Source organism: Coregonus lavaretus (assembly GCF_964263955.1).
Source record: "Coregonus lavaretus genome assembly, contig: HAP1_SCAFFOLD_3064, whole genome shotgun sequence".
NCBI lineage: Eukaryota > Metazoa > Chordata > Actinopteri > Salmoniformes > Salmonidae > Coregonus > Coregonus lavaretus.
The window spans coordinates 1-10,000 of record NW_028158140.1 but is presented as its reverse complement, the minus strand read 5'-3'; the positions used below and the strand labels follow the sequence as shown (position 1 = coordinate 10,000).

Genomic DNA, 10,000 nt, shown 5'->3' with positions numbered 1-10,000 from the left:
GTGATCATATTTTCACCCATCAATTCTCAATTCAATCTTGTTTTTACTAATATGTCAAATTAGCTTAGATTTAGAATGGCCCATTATCAAATGGGAAGGAACAGAGGCAGGAAAAAAATAAAAAAAATAAAAGACGTCAACCGTATAGCACTCGAACAGCAAATGGAGGCTGGGTGCTTACCCGCCAGTCAGTTTGTCAATGATGCTGGAAAGGCTACTTCGGTTTTATAGCGGAGCTGTGCTTAGTATGAGCAGCTGAAAAATAAATATAACACTTATTTCACTTCACACATCAAGCACTGTTTGAGGAGCATGCTCTCGCTGCGCGACAGGTGATATTCTGCCCAAACTCTGTATGCCATGGGCTCTCCAACCCTGTTCCTGCAGCTACCCAGCGCTTAATTTGGGAAACCAAGTGAAATCTGTTCTGGAACATCGATTGTAACATGTTTTCGCAACGAAACATATTTCACTTAACTGTTGACAGCCCATCTGCGCGCTTGAGAAAGGAATAAAGGAGCGAGAGGAGATGAAAACGCATGAAAATATTAAATAATCTATTTCTAGGCTATTCAAAATCATATACAAATTCACTAATTGTAAGCTAACTGTATGCCACCCTGCACAATCAATGAACCAACAGCATCGACTTGGGTTATACGTTCTCTCCCAGACTCATGGATAGACATTTTGTAGCAGCGTAGCATGAGGTAACCAGTCCATCCAGTATGCATAATAATACAGTCCACGCTCAAAGGAGATTATTCAAATGTGTTTAATTGTGGAGTGTAGGCTAGAACAATGACGTACCAAAGACATCTTCAATCAGTTTTGTTTTGTGTTTTTCTTCCATGCATAATATGTGTTAGACTAGGTATTGTGTAAGAGCACAATCATCAATTTAATTCAGTTTTTTTAGGAAGGGCCTGGGATCATAAGCCCATGCATAATCTCTAATATGCGTACGGGTGTTATGAATTAATCATCACCTTAGAAAGCGCTGTCCATTTTGCTGTGTTAGGCTTTGAAACAAGATCCACAAGTACCATGTTTAACACTCAGTTTCAACCTGCTTATGAACTTCTCTCTTCAAATTGATCATCACGGTGAGGTGAGTTTTAAAAGCATGATACTGTTTGATGATAAGTGTTTGATGTGATTTTAGATTGCATTTACATTGATGTCAGAGTGGTTAGAGGCACAATATAGCCCTGAGTACCAGGCCATTAGGACCTGATGGATGTTAAGGTACGACCAACGCATGTCCTGAGTGCATAAGAGATTACCGTGAATCAATGGTCATGTGGAATTTTACTGGAGGTCATAACGAATGACTGTCGGTGTGGCGATAATACGGTCACCACAACAGCCCTAACCAGCACCACAGGCCCCTGCGTTAACGGCTTAACCAATCAGGATAACAAGAGTGGAGCGGGGCAGAGAACAATGAATGTAGTGCTCTCTCTCTCTCCCTCTGTCCTGCTGACTCCAACTTAATTATACTAATGAAAACACCACCCTCTTAAAGCAATTCCTTATTATAATGCAAACAGCTCGCAAAAATCCAATTAGCATAACAAAAAAAATCCCAGTCACAATCCGTCCGTTTAAGCTAGAGATATCTGTTTTTGCATGGGGTTGCGTCTCAATCCACCACATCCGCCAATGGCGACCTTCCGCATCTGTTTGCCAAACCATGAGACATCCCAAAAAAATCGGTCTTTTCACGAAAACGTCTGTAGCGTCCAAATCGTCTGGGACACACACTAATATGTCTCACGTCGGTTGTTTTGCTCTAGGACGCCCACAAGCCTCTGAACGTAGCCCGGTACCAGTTTAAAAAAAAGAAATGGAAGTACATTTGGAAGTGCCTAAATAAAATTGAAATAGTTTCCTGATCTTTCTGATCTCTCAGATATAGGACAGACACTTCAGAACAAACTTCCTTTTGATAAACTTTTTGGGACCGTTTTTCCATGTGTGAATCTGTTATTCAATGGGTTTCTATGGGCTAATATTGCAGTAAGGCCAATTTCATCAAATCATTTATTAATACTAGAATTCTAAATCAAAAAGCTAAAATGATCCTCGGTATGACCATCTTATAACAATTCCATATGTTCGCTTGGTAGACCCCTCCCACCTCTCACACTCACGAAATTAAAAACTTGATGCAGAGAGCATCAGCTATCGGAGTTCACACTCACAGCCTAGTTCACTAAACAGGCTTGCACACACACACACACGGGCTTTCAGACAGCGCTTCGTTCCCGCTGGCCTAAAGGTTTGTGTTAATCTAAATTAACGTCATACTCTACCAGGATAATAAACGTTAAGGCTATAAAACATGGTCTGGGACCTGCTTAATTGAATGAAAGGGTGAGCGATGTTAGAGCTAGACGTCGCTATGCCAAATGGCTAGCTGTAGTCGGATCACCGCTCCAGTAGGAGGCGCTGCAAAACATGGCAGTTGGGAGGAGAAGAGAGGCGCCAGAGAGAAGAAGACTAACAATGCTGTCGGATTAACGAGGAGAGAAAGGGGTACAGATATCTAAACGAAAAATTTTGCACTCCCGTGACAAAACGTTAAACCCCCTGACAAGGTCCCTCACGACGCCAGGACAGCGGAGTCACTCACCACCTTCCGGAGACATTTGAAACCCCACCTCTTTAAAGAATTCCTGGGATAGGATAAAGTAATCCTTCTACCCCCCCCCCCCCCCCCCATATGTGTTATTTGAACAAATGTATGCACTCACTAACTGTAAGTCGTAAAATTTACTGAGGCGCGAAGACATTTAAGTGAAGGAGAGGCTCATGAAACAGTGCATGGTGGATGTAGTGTGTAGACTCACATGATCATGCCAACAGGGTAGTAAAGGAGAGTTCAGGCCCATAAACAGCGCACTATGTAGGATCTAGTGTGCACTATGTAGAGTCTAGTGTGCACTATGTAGAGTCTAGTGTGCACTATGTAGAGTCTAGTGTGCACTATGTAGAGTCTAGTGTGCACTATGTAGAGTCTAGTGTGCACTATGTAGAGTCTAGTGTGCACTCACCCTGATCATGAGCACGGCCTTGCGGATGTCGCGGACTCCGTCGTAGACCAGACGGGAGGCGTCGATGAACTCGTTCTCATCGACGGGGAGGGTGGGGTTTGCACTCAGAGCCTCTACCGCTGCCTCCACCTGCTCTGTGAACCTAGGCATGACTGGAGGAGGTGGGAGAACCAAGGGGTGGGATGTCAATCAAATGTGCTATATCTATTGTACACAGTAAATAAGAAGGGGGGGGGGGGGGGAGATGGAGAGAGAGAGAGAGAGAGGGAAAGCAGTATCGACCGTACACAGTAAATAAAAGTGAAAATAACCCATGCTACAGAATGACAGGTCTGACTCAATGCAGCCGAAAAACCGGCTCTTAGCAAACAGCAGGCTACCCCGGCCCGTAGCTAACAGCAGGCTACCCCGGCCCGTAGCTAACAGCAGGCTACCCCGGCCCGTAGCTAACAGCAGGCTACCCCGGCCCGTAGCTAACAGCAGGCTACCCCGGCCCGTAGCTAACAGCAGGCTACCCCGGCCCGTAGCTAACAGCAGGCTACCCCGGCCCGTAGCTAACAGCAGGCTACCCCGGCCCGTAGCTAACAGCAGGCTACCCCGGCCCTTAGCAAACAGCAGGCTACCCCGGCCCGTAGCTAACAGCAGGCTACCCCGGCCCGTAGCTAACAGCAGGCTACCCCGGCCCGTAGCTAACAGCAGGCTACCCCGGCCCGTAGCTAACAGCAGGCTACCCCGGCCCGTAGCTAACAGCAGGCTACCCCGGCCCGTAGCTAACAGCAGGCTACCCCGGCCCGTAGCTAACAGCAGGCTACCCCGGCCCGTAGCTAACAGCAGGCTACCCCGGCCCGTAGCTAACAGCAGGCTACCCCGGCCCGTAGCTAACAGCAGGCTACCCCGGCCCGTAGCTAACAGCAGGCTACCCCGGCCCGTAGCTAACAGCAGGCTACCCCGGCCCGTAGCTAACAGCAGGCTACCCCGGCCCGTAGCTAACAGCAGGCTACCCCGGCCCGTAGCTAACAGCAGGCTACCCCGGCCCTTAGCTAACAGCAGGCTACCCCGGCCCGTAGCTAACAGCAGGCTACCCCGGCCCGTAGCTAACAGCAGGCTACCCCGGCCCGTAGCTAACAGCAGGCTACCCCGGCCCGTAGCTAACAGCAGGCTACCCCGGCCCGTAGCTAACAGCAGGCTACCCCGGCCCGTAGCTAACAGCAGGCTACCCCGGCCCGTAGCTAACAGCAGGCTACCCCGGCCCGTAGCTAACAGCAGGCTACCCCGGCCCGTAGCTAACAGCAGGCTACCCCGGCCCGTAGCTAAGTGATCATAAAGACCAAAAGCAGGTCTCAGAAAGCTGAGCCGAGATGAATACCCGTCGTCTCCAGCTCAGTGTGAGTGAGCAGCAGCACCAGGACCGAATCCAGACTCCGGAGTCCACTCTGTTTTTATGACCCATGTTGTTCCGACCGTGATGGAGGTACCCAGAGCTAGGCTCTGTCCCAAATGGCACCCTATTCCCTATATAGCACACTACTTTTTACTACAGCCCTATAGGCCATGGTCAAAAGTAGTGCACTATTTGGGGACACGTTTCAGGAAGCTAGGCGTGTGTCGTACGTCACTACTTCACAGGAGAGTCATTTGAACGTTTAAAAAAAAAATTCTGGAACATGGACTTTTATGTGCCTAAATAACAAACTTGTAAATACAAATAAAATTGTTAAATTACGAGCCTAGTTGGTTTAGCCACAAAAAAAAAGACAGGAACCTTCCCGCTAGCCATGATTATTGGCTGAGAATGGATGGGCTGGACATGCCGGGAGATGAGTTTCGAATGGAAGAAGTTTGGAACCGCCAAGATTCTTCCTAGAGCTGGCCGCCCGGCCAAACAGCAATCGGGGGAGAAGGGCCTTGGTCAGGGAGGTGACCAAGAACCCAATGGTCACTTTGCAAGAGCTCCAGAGTTCCTCTGTGGAGATGGGAGAACCTTCCAGAAGGACAACCATCTCTGCAGCATTCCACCGATCACGCATTTATGGTAGAGTGGCCAGACAGAAGCCATTCCTCAGTAAAAAGGCACATGACAGCCCGCTTGGAGTTTGCCCAAAGGCACCTAAAGGACTCTCAGACCATGAGAAACAAGATGACCTGGTCTGATGAAACCAAGATTGAACTCTTTGGCCTGAAGTGTCACGTCTGGAGGAAACCTGGCACCATCCCTACGGTGAAGCAAGGTGGTGGCAGCATCATGCTGTTGGGATATCTTTCAGTGGCAGGGACTGGGAGACTAGTCAGGAAAACCTGCTCAGGACCTCAGACTGGGGCCAAGGTTCAGGACAACGACCCTAAGCACACAGCCAAGACAACGCAGGAGTGGCTTTGGGACAAGTCGCTGAATGTCCTTGAGTGGCCCAGCCAGAGCCCGGACTTGAACCCAATCGAACATCTCTGGAGAGACTCTGAAAAGAGCTGTGCAGTGACGCTCCCCATCCAACCTGACAGAGCTTGAGAGCATCTGCAGAGAAGAATGGGAGCAACCCACCAAATACAGGTGTGCCAAGCTTGTAGCGTCACAACCAAGAAGATTCGAGGCTGTAATCGTTGCCAAAGGCGCTTCAACAAAGTACTGAGTAAAGGGTCTGAATACTTATGTAAATGTGATATTTCAGTATGTGTTTTTTTATACATTTGCAAAAATGTCTAAAAACCTGTTTTTGCTTTGTCATTATGGGGTATTGGGTGTAGATTGATGAGGGGGAAAAAACAATGTGATCAATTTTAGAATAAGGCTGTAACGTAACAAAACGTGGAAAAAGTAAAGGGGTCTGAATACTTTCCCAATGCAGAGACGGTTATTTGAAGCACAACATGACCTGCACCAAAGTCAGATTAGGATACAGGCCAACGACTAGATTAAGTTTATTTTTATTACTACTTTCACCACGTTTAGTCTTGAAATCTTTGGTTGTTTACTACACTGTGAATCCTTAAAGAGATGGGTGGGGCTAAGGCTTAAGAGGGTGTGAACGATGCTGAATGTGTGTAGACAAAGAAGAGCTCTCCAGTAGGTGTACCAAAACATTCAACGGCCATTTTCTCAAAAGTGGGGTCAACTTTCAAAGCAGAATTACTTTCCCATTGTAGTGTATGATACCATCTTCTTGCTCTGAGTCTTTACTTTTATCCAATGTAAAAAATAAAAAATAAAAAATAATAAAAAAATTCTAACGCATTGGACCGAATCCAGGTGGTGGGTCACATATAGGGAATAGGTTGCCAGTTGGGGCTCATCCCTAGTGTGCAGGGAGCTTATTTGGTGCTGCGGTGCCTCCGTTCCCAGTCACGCCTTTAAATCCTCCATTTGATACAGACCCCAAGGTGACAGACCATCAAAGGGTGATATGACCATAAACCAACACTCACACAGATACTCTCAAGAGGCCTCCACAATTGCAATGAATATCAAATGATCTCCTTTCTAAAGACCACAACTAGCTAAACTCTGCCTTCCCCAATAAACAAACAAAGAGTGTTGGTTGCCGTTTAATCCTGAACAACAACCCAGATTGGCCACTGAATAGTTAATGAAGGCCTAGCTAGATGTAGTGATTAGAGAGAGCTTAATGGAGAATGCCTTACAGCTTTACATAGAACTGGTGCTAAAAGAGGAGGGTCGCACGATGGGGGATAGATGGGAGGGGGATAGAGGGAAGCTGTGGAGAGGATGGGGGAGGGAGGGATCAGAGAAGGGAGGGGGGCAAGGTAAGGAGAGAGCAGGGGATGTGTTGTGTGAATCTGTAATAGTATTAGGTGGTTGGTTTAGCCTGACCCCACTCTCACCATCTATGATACCCGTACCACTGGTATAGACAACCAACAGAGAAAGAAAGAATGGTATATCTATATTAGATGGATAGAAAATAGCTACAGGACTCTGTTCCCTGTGTTAGTGACTAGCAGAGAGAGAGAGGAGGGAGTTAAAGAAAACGTGAGAGAGACACAGACAGACAGACACAGAGAGACAGAGAGACAGAGAGAGAGAGAGACACAGAGAGAGAGAGACAGAGAGACAGAGAGACAGAGAGACAGAGAGAGAGAGAGACAGAGAGAGAGAGAGACAGAGAGACAGAGAGAGAGAGAGACAGAGAGAGAGAGAGAGAGAGAGAGAGAGAGAGAGAGAGAGAGAGAGATGTTACCTGTGTTAGTGAGCAGCTTGGTGGCCTCCAGAACCTTCTCTGTGTAGACTCCAGGTTCATAGTTGTCCATCTCACATGTGACCACATGGACCACTCTGGCAGCGCGGCCACGGATGGCCCCGGCCGTACGGTCCAGCCCGTCCACATCCTTCTCCTGCAGTGCTATCACACACTTGTTCACATCCTCCAGAATGTGGTTCTCTGGAAGGGAAGATACAAAAATCAACCAATGTTTATTCATACAGAGCCTATTATAAAAAAAAACTGGGTTCTGAATCTCAACTCCTACAGAACAAGCAGCAGAAGCATCAGCAAGTGGTTAAACTAACTCCATAGGTAGCTGACAATCCTACTGAAACTATTTGTTTGGGGGACATAATCTGCCAGACCGTCTTCAGAGCGTGTCCTTGGTTTGGAGGTGAGAGGAGTCACTGTGCTTACTACATAATGAGGCCTGTTTATTTATACACCATCATTTGCAAATAAATTCATTAAAAAATCCTACAATGTGATTTTCTGGATTTTTTTCCCTAATTTTGTCTGTCATAGTTGACGTGTACCTATGATGAAAATTACAGGCCTCTCTCATCTTTTTAAGTGGGAGAACTTGCACAATTGGTGGCTGACTAAATACTTTTTTTCCCCCCCACTGTACATCAGGACTCTACGCTGACCTTTGTTTTTTTACAAGGAGTACGTGTGCGCCAAAGTTGTGTAGGAGTGTGCAATGAAAAATATCTGATACATTTAACGTTAGAAAAAAAAAAATCCAGGTTCGAACAGCAAAATATTTAAGCGCGCGTACATGACAGGATGTCAATTCTCTCTGCTCTCAGTTCAGCACCAAGCAGTCCCAAATAGCAGATAGTGAACTACTTTTGACCAGAGCTGTATAAGCTTCCCGAGGGGGCTCTGGTCAAAAGTACTGCACTATATAGGGAATAGGGTGCTATTTGGGAATCCTCAGTGCTCCTGTCTGGTTGGTCGGAGTGTGGAGGCCGAGGGCAGGAAGCCAATCAAGCGGCTGTGTTAAATATATGGGTCCTGTTCTCATCAGAGAAGACTAATACCTGCTCCTAATCTAAGCTCCTCTCTGTCTACGTTTAACACGACTAAACGCTAAGAAGCAAATATATCTAAATAATGTCTAACAGCGACAGACAAGAGGCCAATTAAGACTCTGCCTTCCTTCCTCACCAGGGGTGTATTTACTAGGACCCAAACGGAAGCTAACGGAGGGTCTACCAGAACTTCTCCAATAAGAAATGCTTGTTTGGTTGCAAAACATTTTGATGCGGTGTCCAATTAAGACTCTTAAAGCCCTATAAAATTATTTTTCTTTTTATTGATCCCCCCCCCCAAATTCTGTTTCAAGCGTTTAGTTTTTCCAAGTTTCTGGTTTCATTTTTTTCTTCAGTTTTCGCTCTCAAAACACACCTTTTTTATTTTATTTTACTTTTGAAGTCTGGGATTCTTTTTTGCTGTTGGGATTTTTGGATGTATTTACCCTTTAATTCCATTTTGCACCAAGCAAGAGGCTGTTTAGTGGTGTTTTTCTAGAGTTAGACAAACAAATACCCACTGGATTGATGAAAATAATCATGATATCATTTTGCCAGGTAAGTACAGGCTAATATGTAGTTAACATTTAATTGAGAAGGTTTTTGGGAATGCCTTCGCATTTACCAGAAGTTTTCATTAGCATCTTCTCCAACAGCTACACAAAGTGGTAGACCTACGCACCGCACATACGCGGAGCTCTCGTTGCCTTTTCAGAAAGTTGCAGGAAATACGAATCATTGACGCATTATGTTCATATCTTACGATAAACTTGGGGTAATTCAAAAATGTTCAATACATTTAGTTGATTCCCTACTAAGTTCAACACATTTTTGACTATTGTTGAATTTCGTTTTAATGTCTGAATTCCATGATTCCGTCCTCATCATGGATTTGATAGGGCCCTACTCTGATCGCTTCCTCCTCCTGTCTTTCACCTGTCCCGCTTCAACAGCTAGGCTAACAGGAAAGATACACTGGGGTGTTGAGAAAACAATAGGTTTTCAGCTGCTACACTGGGAGAGTCACTTTTGCTTGGGTGTGAACCATGCATCAAACTCCTGACAATAGAACCAGAAACGGAATTCTACACCGAACAAAACTACCTTTGACCATATATAATATGAACATTACATTTGTAAAGCACATTTCAATTCACAAGAATAATCTGAAAGTGAATATGTATTGGCATGGACATGTAAAGAAAGCTCTGCTGCTGCCCCCCCCCCCCACCCCCCCACCCCCCACTTACCGGACACACAGAGGAAGTCGTCGATGCTGGTGATGTCATCGACGGCATCAGTAAGGACGCGGACCTGTTTCTCCCAGGAGTCTTTGAAGAGGTCCATGTTGTCCTGAGCAACCTTACTGTTGGGCTTCGCAGCTAGCGCCAGAGCTGCATTAATCACCTGTTACAGAGCAATCACACACCAATTACTACAGCATTAGAAAGATTAGTATAAGGAATGTGTAATTATCTAAAGATCAGCCTTTCAGACCAGCACACACACACCACCCCTCACACACACACACACACACACACACCACTCCTCACACACATACACACCACACCTCACACTCACACACACCACCCCTCACACACTCACACACCACCCCTCACACACACACACACACACACCACCCCTCACACACACACAACAATTAAGACTCTGCCTAGTATGGGGGCTAATT

At 46.2% G+C, this 10,000-nt stretch overlaps 1 protein-coding gene across 2 annotated transcripts in view; it reads right to left on the bottom strand.

Moving 5' to 3' along the window:
- Positions 1-9,728, bottom strand: part of LOC311124377 (catenin alpha-1-like) — a 66,042-nt gene extending 56,314 nt beyond the window's left edge. For both annotated transcript variants that reach the window (XM_084198538.1, XM_084198539.1), the window contains exons 1-3: positions 9,561-9,728; positions 7,250-7,450; positions 3,060-3,211 (exon numbers count right to left, since the gene is read on the bottom strand). In XM_084198538.1, coding sequence (XP_084054664.1) covers positions 3,060-3,211; positions 7,250-7,450; positions 9,561-9,657 — 450 coding nt within the window. In that variant the 5' untranslated portion in view covers positions 9,658-9,728. The remainder of the gene's footprint in view (positions 1-3,059; positions 3,212-7,249; positions 7,451-9,560) is intronic.
- Positions 9,729-10,000: the final 272 nt, after the last annotated feature.